A 23,027-nucleotide genomic window follows, 5' to 3' on the forward strand; every position below is an offset into this window, starting at 1 on the left:
ATTGATAGGCCGAATTTATTTATTTATTTATTTATATTTTATGCACATTCTTAGAGGTTTGAACTGAAACAATTTGCACTAACCTGATCATTTACGCAGCTCATCCTGCTCTTTCCTCTCCACCCACCCTAACCATTTTTGCATTGAGAGAGTGAACATCGTAACTATGCCATGGTTACCATCCGACCTACAAAGCCCATATTCACAGGGTATACTTCTCCGGTCATCGCCAGCTACCCATCCCCCTTTCATCCTATTCACTAGGCTCCAAACACCCCAGCCCTGAACGACATTACTAGACATCATTAATAAGACTGATTTTGGCCAGAGGCCTTCATGACCATGGCCTGAATCAATCTGATGGACCTATAGGGACCTAAATGGACTTCAAAAACATGATCTGTTATACGAGTATATGACAAACAATCAACCAACAGCGTCAATTTTCAGCATTACGAAGTCGATGAATATTTTACTAGCCAGTGTAAAAATAATGAAAAACAGAATAACATCCAAATTATAACGTGGGCATAATATCACATCCAGTGGCCTGGATTTTAGATGCCAGAGAAGAGAATCGAGTGAGTTGGATGAAATGCGTAAGGAAAAGCACATGAGAAGGGTTTGGCACTTTTTTTTTACATGAAGGACGAAGAGTCAGCTCTGTCTGGCAGCAGTATGAGAAGAATATCTACAAAAATGCGGGAAAAGGTCTATATGGTTTGATTTATGGGATGAAGTTGGGTCCGGAGACTTGAGCAGTGTGAATGAGTGTCTGGCCTATTTTATTGGCTATGCTGTTGTGGTGTAAGTCATCCCCTTTGTGCTCTGTCTTTCCCTATTTTCTGAACCTCATTTCTAGGTGGGCTAAATGGCCAAAATGATGATGATGATGATGATGATGACAAGAAAGAAAATTTAAAGGTCCTTACGCAATACCACGTGTTAACCGTGGGAGTGGTTTGGGAATACCTGCTGTCTTATCATGCGAAAGAGAAACAGAAGATTTCACAAATTCATCATACTCAGTTGTTCTAGTTAACCAATTACAATCGATATCGGAATTCAGACCAGCCAATAGAAGAGTCTATGACGACAGAAGGGCGAATAGGAAACCTTGAGAACCAGAAGGGAGGGTATATAAACAGGGGACCCACTGTACAGCTCAGATATTTCATCATGAGACTTCTGGTTGTGCTGTTGTCTGTGCTTCTAGTGGTGAGTGGGCGCCCTGACCCCCGCCCTAACCTCCACGGGTAAGAAAACATTAGGGGCAGATCTAGCATTTGTTAAAAGGGGCGTCTCAAACTTTTTTTTTTTTCTCTCGCTGGAGACAACCATGATTTATCCATCTTAAGAATAATACAGGACGTAAAAAGACATTCGATAACGTCAACTTCGGCGAAACTGGAAACCATTTGTTACCCTATTTTAGATAACAATGTTGTTCACATATTGCAGAGAAATGTGGAACTGATAAAAAACAGGGGGGAAACCTACCCCTCCCCCCCTCGTCTGGATCTGTCACACGAAGATGAAGTGTAACAGAATTTAAGAATGGTGGATTTTTATTTTTATTTTTTTTTATGACAGAGCAATAGTTTTCTGAATGATGGCAAAATATTTTTTGTGTGCATGATGGTATGTAGGTTTCGAAATGGATGTTTTTTTCTTCAATGATCGATAGCAGTAACTCTGGACGACTGTGCAATGTATCAAAGAAGTTCAGTTCTGAATCACGACTCAAATTGTCAGTGATGTCATAATATTAATCTGAATTAAGGTGGTCTTATTTTGTTGCATGACTGCAACATTAATCCGAACGAGGACGTTATACTTTCCTGAATTGCAGCAAAATGTTGCGAATTAAGATGCGTATTCTGAACGATGATGCCAATTTTTCCGATTGGTAGTGAATATTTTTATTAATGGTGAACATTCCTTCATAACTGTCCAGATTCTGAAGTTTGGTGATAGGAAAGGTGGGACACGGTGTACTGCATAGGCAGTAACCTAAGTGAACTACATAAACGAAATGTTAGTATGGGTCATTACATAATGTGTGTGTGTGTGTGTGTGTGTGTGTGTGTGTGTGTGTGTGTGCGCGCGCTCGCATCTCCTGACCTTGTATGTGCATGTACCAGGGCCCAGGTATTGCGTGTGGTGCCTGACGCTTCGTGGCAGCTTCACTACCTTATGGCGCTACAGATGCAGGGACACTATGACTTCTGGACAGAACCACGAGCAGTTGGTTAGTCTCTCTTTATCTCTTCGGTCGTCACTGTCATTGCTATTTCTCCCCGTCTCGTCCTTAGTCAATCTCTCTCATCGAGGGTGAAGCTAGGGTGGTGGTGGTGGGGACATAGGAGCCACTTGTCCTATTTTAAAATACTTGTGTAAAAAATTTATCGATAGAGAATATATATATACATATATATATATATATATATATATATATAACCTACACCGTTCTGGTTTAAATCCCGTACACACATCCTAGCAATGCCATTTATACTGGTCACCTCCTCCCATTTCAGTCATGGCTACGCTCTTGTTTCTAACTCTTTAGGTTTCTCTCATTTCCTGCATAGCCTATGTCTTTCTCACTCATCTCATTTCTCTTCATCTCTCTATCTCTTTCTCTTACTTCTGTTCATCTCACTCTGCCAGTCTGTCTTACTCATCTCACTTCCCTCCATTTCACCTATTTCGACTCCTGTGTTTCACTCAGTTATTTCAAATTCCTCTCACTTCTCTCTGTTTCTCCTGTTTTGCCTACCTTATATTTCTCCACTGCTTCTGCTTCTACGCCTCTGTGCAAATCCACGTGTATGTCACTGTGTCCGTACGTAAAGACTGACCCTTTTCTTTCTGTTCGAAGCCTTATTCGTAACTTCGTCAGCCTCATGCCTCATAATTCGTCTCTCTCGTATGATTCGTGTTACATAAAGGAAAACCTGTATGACGCAGCGAATGACACCGTACGTTCCACAACGTTCAGGAACATATAAGGTCAATGACGGTGGCCATATCGAACATGTTCTTTGACTATTGTCCTGCATCATTACATAATACAGTATTTCCTTCTGTAACCTGAATTTTAAATCACCCTGCACATTATTCTTATTTGGGATAATTCAATTACAGCAGTTAATTTAGCCTGCTTTCAGTCTCCTGCCTAACAGAATTTTCTTCAGCTGAGCAAAATCATCTTGTAGTAGCCTAAAGCAGTTTGATGTGTCCAAGGAAAGCGAAAGAGCTAAGGAGGTACAGTTGCAGTCAAACACACCTTGATTTGTGGGTTTACGAACTGATGAGGCAAGACTCCATTAAGTTTTGATACGGTTTCTAGGGAGTGTAAGGTATTTTTCACTGCATTTCTACTTTCTTAAAAACGCTCCACAGCCTGGCAGTCAGCCGTGTAAAAATGGACAACTGTGCTTCCTCTCTGCTTAACCTAATACCACCCTCTCTGTCTCACCCAACACCACTAACCCTGCCACACTTGTACCCTCCCTGCCTCACCATTATCTTCCTTACCACCCTTTTTGCCACATCAGCATTCTGCCTTACAAGTACTCTGCCTCACAACGCTGCCAAACCGCCCCTCTCTAAACATCCCCACTTCATCACCAGTATTCCACATCACCATCCCTCTCCCTCACCACTCTGCCAAACCACCCCCATCTTACCACCTTCCCTGCCCCGCCATTATTTTGCCTTATCATCATACTGCCTCACCACATTTCCTAATCACCATATATGGCTACTCTCCCTGGCTCACCAATATTCTGCCTAACCACCGCTCTACTTTACCACTCCAATTTTACCACCTTCCATGCCTCAACTAACCGTCCCACCCTCCGTCCACACACACACACACACACACACACACACACACACACACACACACACACACACACACACACACCAGGTAAGCCAGTGGACATCATGGGTACCGCCTTCCAGCTGCCAGCCCTCCACGCCGCCCTCACCCAGCTTGACCTCACGCCCACCGTCCTCATCAGCAACGTGGCCGACCTCCTGGCTAAATCAACCCCACGCAACACAGAGGCAAACAGACAGATGAACTGGGACGACTACCAAGAGTACGATGTGGTAAGAGTGGTAACAAAAACTGTGGTTGTGGTCGAGAAAGTTGTGGGAGGGGGTATAGAATACTGTGACAGGGGAATAGAAAACTGTGGTAAAAGGGTATAGAAAACTGTGGTAAGGGTATAGAAAACTGTGGTAGGGGTATAGAAAACTGTGGTAGATGATATAGAAAGCTATGATAGGGGGTACAGAAAACTGTGGTAGGGAGTATGGAATGTGGGAGAGGTACAGAATGCAGTGGTAGGATGTACAGAAAGATGTGGGAGGGATTACAGAAAGTTTGGAGAGGGGTGTATCTGTGGTAAGTGGGTACAGGAAGCTGTGGTAAGTGAATAGAAACCTGCGTTTCTCCACCTCATCCCTTACCCCTCCACCATCTATCTCTGCTATCCCTTCACCCCACCCCTCCCCTCTCCACCATCTCTCTCTCTTTCCCCACCACCTCACCCCTCCCTTCTCCACTACATCACTCTCCTACCCCTCCATCACCCCTCCCTTCCCCATCACCCCATTCTTTTATACTTCCATCTCATCCCTCACCTCACCACCAACCTCTTATTCCGCTCCACCTCACTCCTTCCCTATCCACCATCCTTCCCTCTTTCCCCTCCGTCTTACCCCTAATCTCTCCACCATCCCTCCCTCCTACCCCTACATCATCCCTCTCTCCTTTCCGTTCCTCCATCACTCCCCTCCTTCATCTCTCACTTCCCTCCTCCATCACTTTTCCCCCCTCCCCCTCCCAGATTCAGGAGTGGCTCGAGTCCCTGGCGTCTGAGTACCCTTCCGTGTGCCGCGTGGAGGATATTGGCACCAGCTACGAGGGGCGCACCTTGAAGCTCCTTACTATTGGCACTGGAGCAGAGGACAACCCAGGCATATTCATCGACGGAGGTGAGAGAGAGAGAGAGAGAGAGAGAGAGAGAGAGAGAGAGAGAGAGAGAGAGAGAGAGAGAGGCTATAATAAGTAGGAAATAGAATATTAACATTAAGGGTTTTACGGATGCGTGTGGCGACTCCGTACACGCACGCACACACACACACACACACACAACTAAACACACACACACACACACACACACACACACAACTAAACACACACACACACACACACACACACACAAAATAACATGCGGACAAAGGCAACAAACGCAATCATCATTATCATCTTCAGTGCTTTGGTCCCTCGTGGGAACCTCCAGACAGGGGATGGCCGTGACAGAATGTCTCCAGGCTTCTTTACCCTTACGTGTTTCTGTCACTTTTTGACGCTCCTCTTCCTCCTTCATCTTCACCAATAAAATATACTGTACTCAAAACAATGCATATTACTCCTTGATATAAGGCTGCATAAAATTTGTTAAGCCTTAATAATGAGGTAGGAAAGTGTCTCCTTGACTACTAGCTAAGTTGACTCTCGAATTTTATTACATCCAGCTATCAGAGAAGATGAAAGAGGTTAGGGATCTTTGTCATGTTAGAATAACTGTATTGAACTATAGTTATGGCAAGGAAGTAATGATACACAGTATTTTGTGAATCCAACCCATGGCAGGTATCCATGCAAGAGAGTGGATATCACCAGCCACGGTCACCTACATGATCAATCAGCTAGTGACCAACAGTGAGATGTACAGTGAGCTCCTCTCCACCATTAACTTCTACATCATGCCCTCCATTAACCCTGATGGCTACGCTTATACTTGGTCTGACGTAAGTTGATTGCTTTGCAGTGATGGAGCAGACAGCTAAATCACAGTTACCTGTATGTCTTGACACTGGGTTTGATGTGCTCTCTCCATCAAGGACTTGATTTGCATGTTATTATTCCTTATTTTTGTGTTTAGCTGAATGAATCCTTTTCAAGGAAGCATTTGCATGTAATTCAGTTTGCATTACAAAGTATACCATATACTCAGGTACTGTATGATGACACACAGGTACTGTACATTAATTTACATTCACTGAACTAATAGTGTATATGAAGCCATTACAAGGCAGTAACTAAAACATTGCTTCTAATCCCTTCAGCCTGAGGGGTTACTTTTGGGCCAAATAAAATCATCTGGCATTAGACAGAATATAGTGAGTAAGCCATTTTTAGTTTGAAGGGGTTCACCTACACATACTCTTCCCTTATACAGTATTAAGAATAAAGAAAAAAAAAGAAAAACTCCCACTTTCCTGTCTGCATTTGCAATATGTTTTCAATACTGTCAGTTTCTAGTGATGAAAGAACCAATAGATATGATTCTTTTGCAGGATCGACTGTGGCGTAAAACCCGCTCAGAGACCGACTCTTCCCTTGGATGTAAGGGTGCTGACCCCAACAGGAACTGGGGCTTCCATTGGAATGGTAAATTCTTTACTTTGTGAGCTCAACAGATGACATTTTCTTATACACACTGTTTTTCATCACTTTCGTTGGCTCTATTGACCAGTTATTGATTAACAAACCAGCATCATAAATCTGACATACTGTAGATCTGAGTTAATATACACTATGTTATCTTGATGTCAGAGGTCGGTGCATCCAGCAACCCTTGCTCTGACATCTATGCTGGACCCTCCCCTTTTTCTGAGGTTGAGATGCAGCTGGTGAGGGATGAGATCAGTAAGCGAGCCTCCACCCTCAAGGCTTACCTCACCTTCCATTCCTACTCCCAGTTGTGGATGTACCCATGGGGCTGGACTTCAGATCTTCCTGATGACTGGAAAGATTTGGTGGGTTGTGACAATATGAGTATGAACTGTAGCTTTGTTGGTTTAAGTTTCACAACACTGTCAATTATTTGTGTAGTTAACTACACTGTAATATCCCATTCTATGTAATGATGCAAACTATGTCAGTACAGTACTAAAATAACATGAAGAGTATACAAGAAAATGTAAAGGTCCAAAATAAATTGTTAGGGAAAAAATGTTATAAAGTCTCCTCTGTCAGTGAGAATATCTCTCAATGTTACTTGCATGTAAGAAGAAAATGGAACTGATTTTTCTACATGTTGACTAACTTTTCTTGATAATGTGGTATAGAGTTTGATTCTCAGTTCAGTAAAGAAAAGTCAGGTAATTCAAGTCAGTAATACCACCAATAAAAATGCAGTGTAGCTTTGCACCCAATTTGTCCCCTTAAACAAACTAATAAAAAAATAAATAAATAAATAAAGAACTGTTCTAACCTACTTATCCAACAACAGGATGACCTGGCTCAGACTGCAGTGGATGCCCTCACTGCTGTTCATGGCACTCAGTATGAAATTGGCTCCTCCACCAACACTATCTGTAAGTCTGTGTTTATGCTATAACAGTAGCTGTTTGCTGTAGGGTCTAAAAGAAAATGAAATTTTCAATTAAAAGAAAAGAAAGACTACCAAGTATCATGTGCATGAATTTTTACATTCCTAAGATAGGCACTCATTAGCATACTGTAATCAAGAAGTGAGAGACTACACCCTGAATAAGTACATATGTGGTCAAGATACATAAATTTACAAAATGGATCAAAAGTTAATGAAGTTTGTTGAGCACATTTGTATTATTAACAAGTGGGCTGGAAGGGCTATGATCTTCCTTCATTTGTTTGTAGTCCCAAATGTGTAATGGGTTATTGACTGCAACATAACATACGCTAATCACTATGGCTACATCTTCATGATCTGGTGAATACATTGTGAGAAAGTTGAATATCCAAGACATTCTTTAGTCAAGATAATCCAGTACCCTTGTTACACCTTGCCACTTGCAGTAATAACCTTCAGACAGAAATGGAAAATAAGCTGTTTTGCTGACTTTTGATATTATTGTCGTGGTCCCAAGCATATCTGGATATGAACCCAGTGGCCTGTAGTGATGTTGCCCTTCTTGATGTAAAAATTCTCCTTTGGGAGATAAGGTTGGAGTTAAATGTATACCTGGAAAACAAGTTGCATAATTATATTGGTGCTACTGCATGACAGCATCCCTCTCTAGCATTTTTGTTAATTGTACCATTCATATTTGAGAAGCAGTGCTGTGACTGGCATTACATAGGTCAGCAAGTAACTAGAAGAATCTGGATTGGACTGGAGTTAGAGTTTTGGGGACTCTGGGCAATTAAGTGGTGACAACCCCTACCCTCCTTATTATTAATTACTGCATTGTAAAATCAAATGTTATGAGGCTACACAACTTTTTCCTATTTTACCGAAGAGACAGAGAATCCTGTGTAGCAAAGGTCCTGAACAGTTGCCCTGTGTGACCATCTTAAATCCAAGCCTGCATCTGTGATAAGTTCTCAGTAGCTACTTTTCCTTCCTCCCTCTCTAATGATTGATAATAATAGTAATTAGCTACAAAGTAGCAGGTAAAAAGCAGGTGTATATTATTTCTTTTTCTTTCCCCCAGATGCAGCAGCAGGGGGTTCTGATGACTGGGCCAAAGGTGTGGCTGGGGTAAAGTACTCCTACACCATTGAGCTTCGTGACACTGGTCTGTTTGGTTTCCTTCTCCCACCCAGCCTGATCATCCCTACAGGAGAGGAGACCTTTGAGGGGGTCAAGGAGGTCGGCTACTTTATTGCCAGAACCTATGGGAAATAAATCACTTGTACCTAAGTTTAGGATGTCAATCTTCTTTGCAGAACATTTTTATTCCACAGAAAACTTCGATTCCACACTGTCCATATTTTTTCTTCTCTCATTTGATACTCTTTGGATTTAAGAACTGAAAAGACTTTGTGACTACACTTCTGGTCATATGTTAAGTGTCATGTAACCACTTCAGGGGAATACGGTTATGTTTCAGTGCTTACCTTTTCTAGGAATAGATCTCATAAGATGCTGACAAGTCATAGTATCTTGCATTCCAAGGTAAAAATCCTCCACTCTTTAAATAAAGTGAAAATCCACTAATTTTCAAGCATTTTCTAGCAGTCAAAAACACACCTAGAAGTTAGCCCTCTCCTCATTGACTCTGTTATAGAGGAAAGCAGAAAACCCACCCCTGTCTCAGAAAATATCTATCACTTCTAACTTTCCCTCTTCCTTGAAAACATTCTAGTTACATGTTTCATTCCTGGATATATACTGTACATAGGAGTATGATGGGAATATAAGGATCATCACATACATCAATATATACATGGAAATATATTTGACAATGAGTGATGTGTGAAAAAATAGAACATTTGTGAATGCATGACCCCAAAGAAGACAAAATTCCCTCAGTAAAGTAACTTATAATCTATTCATAAATGTACAGTACAGAGATGATTATCCATACCAACCATAATTCTCACACTAATGGGGCACCTACTTTTAAAAGAAATGAGATTTTATCTCAGAAAAACAAGAAATGTAGTCTGGTAGTCATAATGCATGTTACATTACTCCTTGGTTCATGTTATTTATAACAAAATGTTTCTAATAACCATTTACAGTATGACAGTAGTGATCATCTTAGGGGCTTTCAGATACAGTACTGTATTATTCTAAATGAAGGACACAGAATGAGTAAACTGTATTAAGACACACAATACATATTTCATACTGAAGTTGAAATTGCTTACTGTACAGAAATCTGAGTCCATTTAACAAAACTATTTCTGTCTATAAACCCAACAGCCATTCAAAAGAGCTAGCCAAATTCAGGCTTTCTCTAACTTTCCAAACATGACAAACACATAGCTGAACTGCTGTATTAAGAGCACCCTGACGTATCTCCCTACTGTACAAATTCTATATTGATAATCCCAAGAAATTACCTTCATATTTGCAAGGTACTTTATAAATATGGTAACACTTAGGTTAACATAGCAGGTACAAGAGAGCTTGAAACATCACCCACCAGCTTACAAACTCAATGGGTGATTGCTGGTGAAAGGGGTTCAAGGTTTTCTGGGAATACAGTATGAAAATGATTTTGCAAATTACAAGTATATTGATACATACTGTACAATAAATGTTCTAACTAAGAACAAAATTTCAAATTTCTTAACACCTACCTTTTATGAAGGAATAAACACCTACACCAAGAACAGTGCTAGACACACCACAAACAAAAATACAGTATACATGGGAGTACTGAAAAAAAAAAAAAAAATGATAATACTGCAATAATAATAATAATAATAATAATAATAATAATAAAAAAAGGAAATTGGTAAAGCATACCATTGCTACAACAAATCCCAAATTATGTACTCCCTCTGCTATGTAAAGACTTGCAGGTGTTCATCATTATAAAAGTGAAAATGAGTTCCAAAATGAAGGCACCAGGTTATAAAATACTGTACTACATAAACTGTCAGGTATATTTACAGACTGGTATGGGAATTGTCTATTAAATGTCCAACAATATATTTTAACACTACTGAAACAGCGGCTTCTATCAGGGCTTCCCGTGAAACACAAAAATAATTATATTTTGTCTGTGATGCCAAAACCTGTAACTACCAGTGAAAATATTATCACCATGTCTAGTAGTCTCACTCTCACACACTGAACAGTTAAGGTCTCTGAAACAATTCCTAGCCAAAAGTCTCAATCAGTACTTTCAATATCAGATCACTTCTGAGATTCACCAGTAAATCCTTACAGAAATATAAGGAACAGTAACTATTCTGACAAGCTATACACAAACAGCATTGTGGTCAACTGAGGATATAAAAAAATGAAAATGTGTTCATACAAAATACACTACAGGGAACATATACAATCATTATTATTTCCCTTCTAACTAACTGTGTCACACCACTAATCATGATGGGGAGTGTAATATGAAATACAAAGGGATGTAAAATAGCTGAAATCAAATACAGTACTGTACAGAGTATTGCAGTGTAAAATGCATTTCTGATTTTTAAGTGAAGATATGAATGAACCTTTCATTATAACAATAATTATAATATTAACATACAATGACACCATAATGACTCTGATATGGCTAAAAAAAAATGGATTCAGTTATTTTACCATGATGATATGAAATGATGTTATATTTTGTCTAGACAAAAATCTTACATTACCTAGTTTCAAGTACTTGACAGCCATTGTTGAACAAAGTAATATATACAGTGATGCATTAGCTTCCAGCAAGAATACTTCTTGATGATCATTGACCAAGAAGCTGAGGGATGTGCTTCAAAATCTGAAAACAGCTATTTACTAGCCCTGGCAAATAATCACTAGCCACTAGGATTATGAATTATTCTTTACACATTAATGTTATAACAGGTATTATGGAAATTACTATTTCTTAAAGATGCTCAACTTTTGCACATATATTATATGCTGGAATCCCTCAAATAATAAAAGATCAAACTATAAGTTCTCCTGTTTTCACTTTGAGAAACTTGGATTAGCCAAATGATGGCATCCCTAAGCAAAGTGACTCTTAAGCTACCCAGTGTACCTAGTGGTTGTTCCCTAAGACAAGCAAACAACTGGTCCATAGTTTTCAAAGCAATATCCTAACTTTCATAGCATGGCCCAAACTCTTGCCAATCTTGCCCAAGAGTTCCAAAGAGGACATTAGCAGATGCTCTGGGTTATGACATCTTCATTCATCACCCAGAATTAAATATTGCACCAGAAAATGAGAGACAGAGAGACTGAGTGGGAGAAGGGAGCTGTGGTGAGAAGTGGCAGGACAAGGCTGCATTTTTATATATATTTAACAATTTGCTGCACTTCAGCACCATCAGACATCAACACTTACATAACCCATCTTGGCCTAACATCAATACCACTACATTGTACATTGTCTGCACTAAAGCATACCTCATCTTAACTAACTACACAGCGTGATTCACACCTTAAGTTTGTTAATATCTCAACACTACACTGACATCTGCTGTTGCATCATTACATCTACACTACACCTCTCACGTAACACCTCTCAAGTAAAAATGAACTTCTCTTCTAAGCATCTACACTTCCACCTTTCATGCCACTAAACATGCAGGATACCTAACTACATTTAGGCAGCTCACAAGCGTGCCACCAATTTTCTGTCATTAACCTCTCATCTCTCAAACACTAATCAGAACTCGCCATGCATAAGGACAACTCACTCCATATCCTCAAGAAGTGCATAAGAGCTTTTCACATTACCATAATTATCTACACAGCACAACCGCCTTTAAAAGGGACATTTCAATCAGGTCACCATTTAAAGTTACAACATTTCATTTATATTAAGTACTTCTTAGAATAGCTAAACTGCCACATTATTCTTACACCACAGTGCAGCCACCCTACAATGAACCTTTACAGTGCCAAAAATTAACTACTGTCCTACACTCTTAAATAAAAACTACTTAGAGAGTCTACAATTCATGGAATATAAGTGGATTGAGAAAATCATGGCTGATAGTGGTGATTTATGGGTATGCTTTATGTGGAAATTACAGGATGGAGGGAGATTGTGAATGGAAGTGGAATACAGGAAAAGAAATTTTCTCATTTCTTAAAGGCAGCTGAAGGCATAAGTAAGCCATTCAGAGCCAAGAAATAATGCTGTGGATGGAGGAGGGCAGCTATGGGCAAAGAAGGGCTGTTGTGGGCTAGTCTGCAATTTGGCACGAAGAATTCTGGCGGCTGGTACATGAGACGTGGCTCTGCCGCCAAGCCACGTTGCCAACTTTAAAATGTTTCCTTAAACTTGAGTTTACATGGACAGCAGAGGCAGGGATAAAAGAGAATGGGAAAGGTTGGTCACAAATGTAAGATTTGCTAAAGTGTTCTTAAGCCCACCTCTAAATCCTGGTTGAGGGAAGCGGTGGGTGAAGAAAGGTGGGGTATATACTAAACTGTAGTTGGACTGGAAATAGAGAGAATGGTCACTACTACTTGTCCATTTAGTCTTCTCCTGTTTGACCTGACAGAGAATGTGGGTGGGAGGTCATGTGTGAAGATGAGGGGTCACATATTTGTGTGGTAGGAGAGGATGGTCACAACTGAGAAGTCTGCCAGGCTGGCATGAAGCGATCCTTGACGGGATTGAGTAGAGGATCATCATAATGCTGACCAGGTGTGACAACAGGAGGGACTGCTAGGTGGGTCTTCAGCCGACAATCAAGGTGCAGTGAACCATACCTGTAAAATACATAACAATGAAGATGCATAAATGTTTCTGAAGTCTTATTTGATAGACCATATTGATGGAAAGCAATGACGACCAGTTCATATTAAAAAATTTCTTGGAGTGAGGTTGTACAGTATAAAGCTAACCTAGCCAATAGCCATGTCAGAAGGCCAGAGCATAGCCAGATCTCCATGACTGGTGGGGACCATGGTGAGGCCAAGCCCTGGAGAGGGCGGTGCTGGCACTGCACAGTGCGCATACATCAAACAATTCAAAATTTCAAATGAGGGGGCCAGTGAGGTCCTGCAATAGACCTAATGTGGACTGATGCAGATTAAGATACAAGGGCTAAGAATAGTAAGGCATATCATAAAATATGACAAAATTTGATGAACTATATGGACATAATAGGAGGTATAATTCAAAGTCAATATAAATGAAAGTTATAAGTATATTATATCTTACGAGTCGTAATAAAAACTGGGATATAAGAGCATGCAATACTAACCTAGGTGGGTAGAACTACAGTAAAGCAAAAAGGGAGAGAATCTTTTGAACTGCCCAAGCATGGGTATGGAGCCTGGAGGGGGATAGGGGGTTAAGTTCACCTCCCCCCCAAAGTTGAGTTGAGGGATATCCTATGTAATCATTCCCTCTAAAATTCAAGTATAGTAAGCCCATGAAAACATTCAAGTTTAACCTACAGTTACCCTCAGAGTACTTATAGTCTCTATGCTGAAAAAGCAGTCATTCCTAGGACAGGAACACTAACACTGCTGAAAATATACTAGCATAAGAAAATGTAAGTTGATCTGATGTAGCAAACTAAGCTCTTTAAATAAGCACCACTGTGTTAATGTGATGATGGAATTGTGTCAGATTTGTCTACAAGTAATGAACCATGCTAAAAATCTTAACCTTGCACATTGTGACTAACATTTTGCCTATTTTGATCAATTTTACACAGAAGCAGCTGTATCACTTCACATCCCTCAGAAGCGGCCTTCTCCTTTCTCTATATCTTAGTACAATGCTCTTTGGTCTCAGAATACATCCCTCCCACTAACCAAATTAAACTATTTTTGCCAGTGCCCCCAGCCACCCTTGGTTTGGGCCTAAGTTGAACATTTATTCTTTCTCTAAGACACTGACAATGCAAGGATCAACCACAGCCCTGCATTTACAGATATTCTTCAAGATCCTTTGATTATTCATGGGTTCATTTCCAGACAGGGAGTAATACCGTACTTAAGTATCAGTGTCTGTGATCACAGTTTCTAATGTTTAAATTGTCATAATTTTTAGCTACTTTTCACAAATGAGGAAACGAGATATGGTTTCTGTGCAAGGAACACATCATAATTAGAGACAGGAAGAAACAATGAAAATACTGTACAGGATAATGGTATATTAAAGATATCTAATGTGTGATTGGGGGGGACGCTCACCATCCACTCACTTGATGCAGTGTTGCTCTCGGGTGCCTGCCCTTCCCTCTCTTCCTTCCTTCTTTCCATCCTTCCTCTTATGTCTTTCCCTCATTCTTTCCTCTTCCTTCTGTCTATAAGCGACTCTACGCTACAAGCCAAATGGTTTCCTGTCCACCAGGAAACAATTTATTACACTGGGTAGTAACCATATTACCAGATAATGATGCCTGGTGGTTTAGTGGGCAATTAAGGTGCTCCAATTGGATTGAGCCTGTGCAGGTTTCTATCCAAGGGGTGGTTGGTGTTTAATGCTCATGTAATGCTACTCAGGGTTGAGTGAGGCTGGCCAGTTTCATCTTAAATGTCAGGACCAACTTGCCTAGCCCTGGGCTGCTATGCACTCCATTGGGAAGCACTGGATTAGATGATGGATGGATAGATGGAAGAACATAATTATGCAGATAATCAGTCAGGCTAAGGAGACACCTTCTTATTATGCTGGACAGTATTACCATACAGACCTAGGTGGAACTGAGGCACCCCATGGGGCTGGGGAGAGGGCGGCAGCAGGAGTAGGTGGTGCAGAAGTTGTGGTGACTGCAGCAGCTTGTGTCCAAGTGCCAGTTGCAGCAACAGCAGCACCTGCCACAGCTTGTACTGCTGCTTGAACATTTGCATCAGGTGTGGAATCATTGTTGTTGGGAAGTTCAGCTGGAGCCCATGATCCTAGATTGTCCCGACGGAAATAGTGTGGTCGATTGTCTGGGAAGATGGTGACTGCTGGGAAGGGGTGTTCCTTGATGTGCTTTAGAACCTCTCGAACCTGGTAAGAACATGTCATGTTAGAAAGGGTAGAAACTGAGCCGCTGGTAATGTAGTATTGTGCAGTGTATATGATGTGATTATATTTTTCCTGATTCAAGTGAAACAGTCTGGCAGCAGCAAAGAATTATAAAGAAATTCCTCATAGTACAGTAGTGAAAGGGTTACTGGCCATTGTTTTTAATTTCTATAGCCAGAGAGCCTTCTTAGGCATAAATAATTTTTCTGGTGATAGCAAGAATTAATGATGCAACCATTATAAAAAATATGTATTGAAGTTCTAAGTGAAAGACTGTGTCATAGCTATGAGAGACTAATCACTGGAAAGGTAAAGCATGAAAGTAAGGAATGAGACCTATGAGTGAAAGGAGGATGAAGCAGCATGTCAATAAGGATGAACTCTGTATCAACAGTTTTACAGACAATGCTAACATTTAGGATTTCATTCTTGTTTTTTTATTATATGATTCCATTCAGGAAAGGGATATTATTGGTGAGAAGAGGGTTAAGAGAAAACTTATATTCTTAGATGCGGAAACAACTCAAGGAGCCAGGTTGTTCATTAATCACTCACTAATGATTTTCAGATGACAAAAGAACTCTAGTGTAAATACAAGTTATTTATGTGTGGCAAATTCCTCACTGTGTTCTTTAGTTTTAGATAACGTGAAGTACAGTACAGTATGTACATCTAGCACTTTATCAATTATTTTTTCTTTCTTTGTGGTCACCACCTCCATAGGATTCTTTGTAAGCAGCAAGTCATGGGAGTTATTTACTATTCTAAATAAAACAAGAAGAATGCTGTTTGTTGAATATTAATCCAGAAAAATGATGGGAGAAGCAATTAATATTTTTAATGTATCCTGGAAAAAGAATATCCTGGGTATTAACAAAAGGCTAGGGAGGTAATCAGCAAGATCAAGGAGATATAACATTACCAAAGAACATCAAATATATATATAGTATGAAGGGTTCTGATAAGAGACAGGTTAACTGCAAACATAAAGCTTAAGGATATTACAAGTATTGTAAATCAGTTACTGTATATCTGATGAATTGTGGTGCAGCTTACCATTTTCACCCAAGTAGGTCCCTCTACCTCTGGTGTGGTTGAGAGGCATTGAAGAATGACTTCATCTGACTGCTGTAGCAACAGTTCCACTCCGGCATGTGGTTCATAATTGAATGGGCCAATCCTTAACAATCCCAGAGCACAATCATATATGTCAACCATCTGAAGAGCAAACAGCAAGTTTTGTCAGTCCATGAACTGATTACTAATAGGTGTGGGATCACATTAGGTGATGGAGCTTGGCCTAAACTCTACAGTCTATTATAAATTTCATAATTTTTGCCTCCTGAATAACTGACTGATAACTAAATATCAGTAAGGGTGTGACAGGAGGCAGAGGAGGGGAAGAGCCAAGAGGGCAGAAGTAAGAGGAAGCAAAGAGATGTGTGAAGACAGAGGGGAAAAAAGTTATGTTATGTTGAAGCAAGAGGCCTGTGAGAAGAAGTCAGACAAGGAAGAAGATAGAGGAGTCAGAGAAGAAATAAGAGCCAAGGAGGAGAGAGTAGCCAAGGAAGAGGGGAAAAGGAGCAGGGGTACAAAGACACTTCAATAAGGAGATGAGCTAAGGAAGAAAAAGGATCCAGGGAAGAAAGTGGAAGAAGAAAGCTGGAAAGGAGTGATGGGTCTGGGAGGAAATAGGAGTCAGGGAAGAGAGAGGAGTGAAGGGGGAAATAAAGACCAGGGAAGAGAGATGGGATAAGGAAGAAAAAAGGGTCAGGGAGGAGAGAGGGGTGAGGGAGGAGAGAGGGATGAGGGAGGAGTGATGGGTGAGGGAGGAGAGGGAGGTGAGGGAGGTTGGATGTGAGGGAGGAGAAATGTGTGAGGCAGGAGAGAGGGGTGAAGGTGGAGAAAGGGATGAGGGAGGAGAGGTACGGTAGGAGAGAAGGATAAGAGAGGACAAGGTGGGGAAGGAAAGGGCGATGGAGGAGAGGGGGTTCAGGAAGGGAGAGAGAGAGAGAGAGAGAGAGAGAGAGTGTGTAATTCACTGGGTTGGTCAGGATCACTTGATGGTCGTGATCGTCAGCTTTTTACCCTCCCGGAAGGGAGCTGAAAGCTCATATAGTCCGATCTAAGGGCAAGGCTGTGACCTTCACACACGCACACACCCGTCCCCTTGCTCAAGGGGGACAGTAACCACCCACTTCGTCAGTGAAACTTTTCGCAACCTGAGCGAGACGCGAACTCCTGTCCACCAGTTGGCAAGTGAGAACGTTACCGCTGCACCAGCGAGCGTGTGTGTGTGTGTGTGTGTGTGTGTGTGTGTGTGTGTGTGTGTGTAACAGCCATGGAGAGAAAAAGATCCAAAATGGAGATAGGAACGAGGGAAGAAAGAAAAGCCCAGAAGTGAAGTACCAAGGAGAGAACAGCCAAGAAACTGGTATGACTCAGGGAAGAGGGCCCAAGAAAGAAGTATTCTGTAGAGAGTTAAGAGGAATCAAGAAATAAATAACAGCCAGGGAAGGGAGAGGAGTTAGGGAGGAGAGGAAATGAGGACGACAGAAGAAGGAGGTGTAAGGGAGAATGAAGGAAGGGAAATGAAGAAGGTCAGATGTGTCAAGAAGTAGTAGGAGATAGAGAAGGACAATAAGTAATAGGTATGAGTTCGTGGGCGTAGCTGAAGGGAGGGGGAAAGACCGAGGGGTGTGTCCCCCCCCCTCCCCTTCTAGAAGAATAAACTGAATGTGAACAGTCATTTTGTAATTTCTTTCTCTTTTTACTGATTCATTCTATTGTTTATGATTATTTCTTAGGCTGCTTTCTTTATTATGACTAGATACATTTTGTTATTAATTTCGTTACCATCACAATACTTTCGAAGCATCTGTATCTCAAGAATAATGACAAACAACAATCAGGTCCCCCACAGAGAAATTCTGGCTGCACCCATGTTACAGTACGATGAACGAGGCTGGTCATATACCTGCTGGGCGCCAGTGAAGACCCTGGTGGAGCGCAAGACCAGGTAAGGACCCTTGTCGGTGAAGGTGGCGGGGAAAATCTTGCCCGTCTGTGTGCTCACGCCTGTGAGGAAGGGAGGACAGGGTAATAGGAAGAACAAATGCGAAATTACTTTATCGAACTGAAGGGGTTAATAAACCTACTTCATTAGATGTCATGGCCTGCGTAACTATTACATCACAGACTAAGGTTGGCCTACTGTATGTAAAATATAGCATTTAAAGTCTCATTATATTATACAATCAAAATAAAAGTAAAGGCTGCATCAGCGGTCGTACCGCTACGAGAATATTACATCCCTTCCACTACAATACATTAACTGCGATACCAATACTTATGTTTGGGATTCTGCAACGTCTGTGCCGAATCCCACCATAATCTGGAAGGATAATGGGGCACAAAATTTAACCACAGTGATCCCGACACTTGCCCTTCTGACTCCAGCGGCACTGAAATCACGAAACCATCACGTTCACAGTACCCTAGGTCAAGAGAATTAAAACAGTACCTATGCCCTTGACGAGCGGCCATGAGATGTTGCCTCGCAGCGTGGTGTTCATTTCCCCCGTACACAGCAGCACCAAATGAATCTGAGGCGGGCTCTTGTGCATGGCATCTGTGTGAGGGAACAAGAGTTAGCGGGGGACACAGAATTTGTCGCCAGTGTCTATGAATATGATTTGTACTACCACGATCAAAAACTTCTTTGCCGGCTGTGGCAATGAAACAAGCAATATGATTTTTTTAATGCGATACCTACATAATGAACATGCCAAAACAATGTCAGAATGAAATATAACCTCTGACGTTCGTGAAGGAATGAGAAAATGGACGGCAGGACACGAGCTGGTAAAGGACTGTCGGCGAACTTGTGTTCATGATAATACAAGGAACGAAAGGGAGTTCGTCAGAAAAATATTAGCACTGTTTGTGAATGCTACAGGAACTAACCGATATAGAAAACATTCAAAAAAGCTGTCGGCACTGTCTATTAATAAGGCATCTACAGCTGATGGCAAAAGTTTGCTGTATACCTCTTCTACTCGTACCTTACATTTCCCTCGGCTGGCTAACATTCTTATGAGAAAAGTAACTGAGTTGTGGGAGTGGGTCATTTCCGTCATGTAAAAGCAGACCGAAATACGGGGCTATTACTCACTAAGGAGGGAGAGTGTGACCTTCTCGCAGATGCCCCTGGCGTCCTGGAAGCCTCCCACCACACACAGCTCCAGGCGTCCCTCGGTGTATCCCATGGAGAGCTCGTTGATGCGGGTGAGCAGGTGCATCACTCCGTCGTCGTGCGAACAGATGTGCAGGCCGCTCAGACACTCGTCGTGGCTGCACTTGTCGAAATGTGCCAAACCCACTGCGCCAGAACCTGAGGGAGGAGAGCAGGGAAACTATAAGAGTGCTGCCTTTATTTTCTTTCTATACAGCACAAATTTTTATCTTCTTACAAGCCCACTTCACATCATTAACCAAAATCTTCATACAAACCCACAACATATCACTAACTTTTCTCTTCCTACAAATTCAAAGCATATTACTAAGCTATCTCTTCCAACAAACCCTCAGCACTAACCTATCTTTGCCCTCAAACCCACAACACATTACTAGTCTACCTTTCTACAAACCCCCAGCACGTTACTAACCTATCTTTCTACAGGCCCACATCGCTAACCTATCTCTTCCTACAAACCCGCAGCACATCACTAACCTATCTTTTCAAGCCACAACACTCTCTAACTTAAATCTTCCTACAAACCTAATGACAGTTTTATGGCAGCCAGTCAGCCAACTTCCATATGCTGCCAATACGAGTTAATCCCAAGCCTGTTTGTTACGTCCACAGCTTCCCGCTAATCTTCAATACTGTTCCATGAACGCGTCCATTATGACTTTGTGCAATTCAAATAACACAAAAGTAATGGGTAAATTTTGAGCATCAGTGACAGAAAAAAAAAAAAAAAGAGAGATTATATATTCTTACAAAAATCTCTTAAACTGACCAGTAACACATGCCATACTTAGGGTGCCATTTATGACCCCTGAGTCGTATTTATAAAGGATTCAGTCCAATTTATAGGATACACAAACCTCCTCAGCAGCTGATCCTTAGCGAAGTTTTGTTTGTCGCAGCTTGTAACCTAAATAATTAATCTGATCATGGACTAGTTCCTGTAGGAGCCAAATGTATAAACAAGCATAGGAGAGTTTATGAATACGGCACCATGACATTAAGCACATTCGCACGATGTAGAACAATATTTCCACTCGCTAAGTAATGGCCCTAATATTCTGAAATATGACGTCAGAAAAGTCTAGCCGATGAGGAAAGCCAGACTAACCGCCGCCACACCCACGCATCCTAAAAAGATTTACAGCGAGCGACTTGTAATCAACGCCAACCCATCACTCGGTAACGTATGGTGAGTGAATAATATGTATATTTCATTACTTTCCACTCAGAGGATAATGTGATGAGAGGAGATATAAAAGTGATCTCGTGGCAGCCTCGCGCTGGTCAGTGGGTACTTATGCAATTTGCGCCAAACTTTGTGTTGCCCCGAAATCACCGCCTTCATCGCCGCGCGGGCCATTTGCATCAACTCGAAGGCGGACCTTTCATCACGGGGCTTGCTTCATTATCATTCGTCCGGATCGTTACTGGCCGCCCCGCACCTCCTTCCCGGGGTGCTAGGGGCGGGATGTGTGCTTTGGTGGGGGCGGGGTGGGGTGGGATGAGCTAGGGCAAGGAAATATGAGACAGACCAAGGTGCGGTGGGGCAGGGAAAGCTGAAAGAGTAGCGTGGGGCAGGGTAGGGAAAGATGAAAAAACAGTGTGAGATGGGGTAGAGAAAGCTGAAGGAGTAGTGTGGAGTGGAACAAGGACGGATGAAAGATTAGTGCCGGATGGGGAACGAAAAGATGAAATAATAGTGTGGGGTAGGGTACGAAAAGATGAAAAAATAGTGTGGGGTAGGGTACGAAAAGATGAAATAATAGTGTGGGGTAGGGTACGAAAAGATGAAATAATAGTGTGGGGTAGGGTACGAAAAGATGAAAAAATAGTGTGCGGTGGGACAGGAGAAGATGGAGGAGTAGTGCGGTGTGGGGTTGGGAAAGATGAAAGAGTAATGTGGGGTGAGATAAGGAAAGTTGAAAGAGTAGTGCAGAACGGGGAACGGAAAGACGGAAGAGTAGTATGGGATGGGGCAGGAAAAGATGAGAGTAGTGTGGAATGGGATAGGGAAAGATGAAAGAGTTGTGTGAGGTGTGATAAGGAAAGAGGAAACGAAAAGGGTGGGGTGGAGTAAGGAAAGATGAGACTAAGCCGGGTGGGGTTGGGAGGGAAAAGGTGAGGTGGGGAAAAAAGGGTAGAGTGATAAGAGCAGAAGATGGTAGAGTGGAACGACATGGGATCAGGCTGAGAAGAGAAAAGGGCATCATGGGGCAGAGCTGGGTGGAACAGACACATGTGTACAGAGGCTAGGTGGAGAGAGAACGAGACCGCACATGTACTCTGTGGGGGGAGGTGAAGCTGAAAGGGATGGGGAAGGCTGTGAAAGGAGGGGTGGGAGGAAGCTGAATGGGAATTGGGAAAAGCACAGGTGTGGATAGGTTAAATGGAGTGGAAATGAGATCGTGAACGTGATAAATGGAGTTGAGGTGAAAGTGAAATGGATGGCGGGTCTCGAATTAGCGATGACAGGCGGGGCAGTGGTGTGGTGCGACAAAGAGGGGGAAGAAATAAAGAGTGGTATTCTCTTTGGCACTGGAGGCTTCGTAACACCTTTCTAAGAGCGATTCATGAAGCACATCACACCTCGATATTCTCTCCTAGGTCATTATGTATTTTTAGTATTGACATACTGTAGTTTGCCTCAGGTACGTATAAGAGGATAAAGAGGTGTAATATGCAAAATAAATCGCTGAGGAAGAGGTGCCACGAAGCATCCTATGCCACCTAGGATACGGCTCAAGTAGTGTGGGGAGAGGTCTGGGAATGCTTTAGTAAGGCTGGAAGAGGTGGAGCACAAACAGTACATATCGAGAGAGCCTGGGCGTGGCTTGCTAGGGCGGGAGGGAGTGGCGCGTAGCTGTGCGTGGTTTAATTGAGTGGACTGGGTAGGGCGCAATGGGGGTGTGGCTTGGCGCGATGGAACAGGGTGTGGTGGGTGTTCGTGTGGTTTGGCAGTGAGTTGTGGCCAAGTTATCGGTGTCGGGGGTGGGTAACCAGAGCTGAGCACATCATGGCGGGGAGGAGCTTAAAGTAGCCTGACGAGACAGGAATAGTAACGTTTAAGTTGCGTCGAACGATGGGATGAGGCACGTCAAAGATGAGTCTCCGGGTGAAGTGGGGCATGTCTTTAATGGAGACAAGGCAAGTGAAAATGGTTACGGGGCATGTCCATGAGGAAAGGGGCGGGACATTTACGACAGGGACGGGACGGGGCATGCTCAAGAGAAGGCGAGGCCGGACATCTTGAAAAGAGGGCAGGACATATCGACGATGGGCGGGGTATATCAACAGTAAGTCCAACAGTTCTTACGTGTAA

The 23,027-nt window shown here is 42.1% G+C and overlaps 2 protein-coding genes across 2 annotated transcripts in view; one reads left to right on the top strand and one right to left on the bottom strand.

Annotated features, from left to right (window-relative positions):
• The first annotated feature begins 1,179 nt into the window (after positions 1-1,179).
• On the top strand, positions 1,180-8,696 carry LOC145391399 (carboxypeptidase B-like). The gene is made up of 9 exons (XM_080266006.1): positions 1,180-1,256; positions 2,145-2,251; positions 3,935-4,119; positions 4,863-5,010; positions 5,672-5,829; positions 6,379-6,472; positions 6,638-6,840; positions 7,317-7,401; positions 8,503-8,696. Exons 1-9 carry the CDS (start codon positions 1,180-1,182, stop codon positions 8,694-8,696), a joined length of 1,251 nt encoding a protein of 416 aa, XP_080122132.1.
• Positions 8,697-12,326: 3,630 nt separating this feature from the next.
• LOC145391400 (protein N-terminal asparagine amidohydrolase-like) overlaps positions 12,327-23,027 on the bottom strand; it is a 311,923-nt gene continuing 301,222 nt past the window's right edge. Inside the window, exons 3-8 of the mRNA XM_080266007.1 lie at positions 19,628-19,846; positions 18,977-19,084; positions 18,431-18,531; positions 16,510-16,671; positions 15,134-15,435; positions 12,327-13,193 (exon numbers count right to left, since the gene is read on the bottom strand). Of these exons, the coding sequence (XP_080122133.1) occupies positions 13,049-13,193; positions 15,134-15,435; positions 16,510-16,671; positions 18,431-18,531; positions 18,977-19,084; positions 19,628-19,846 (1,037 nt within the window). The 3' untranslated portion in view covers positions 12,327-13,048. The remainder of the gene's footprint in view (positions 13,194-15,133; positions 15,436-16,509; positions 16,672-18,430; positions 18,532-18,976; positions 19,085-19,627; positions 19,847-23,027) is intronic.

This window comes from Coenobita brevimanus, chromosome 18, assembly GCF_032717465.1.
Source record: "Coenobita brevimanus isolate Jiangsu-jjx chromosome 18, ASM3271746v2, whole genome shotgun sequence".
Lineage (NCBI taxonomy): Eukaryota > Metazoa > Arthropoda > Malacostraca > Decapoda > Coenobitidae > Coenobita > Coenobita brevimanus.

Excerpts from the sequence above, each read along its gene's own strand:
- LOC145391399 (XM_080266006.1), top strand. The coding sequence starts at position 1,180 with ATGAGACTTCTGGTTGTGCTGTTGTCTGTGCTTCTAGTGGTGAGTGGG. Across the intron at positions 6,473-6,637 it reads CTGGGGCTTCCATTGGAATG|AGGTCGGTGCATCCAGCAAC; the intron begins GTAAATTCTTTA and ends TCTTGATGTCAG. Across the intron at positions 6,841-7,316 it reads CTGATGACTGGAAAGATTTG|GATGACCTGGCTCAGACTGC; the intron begins GTGGGTTGTGAC and ends ATCCAACAACAG.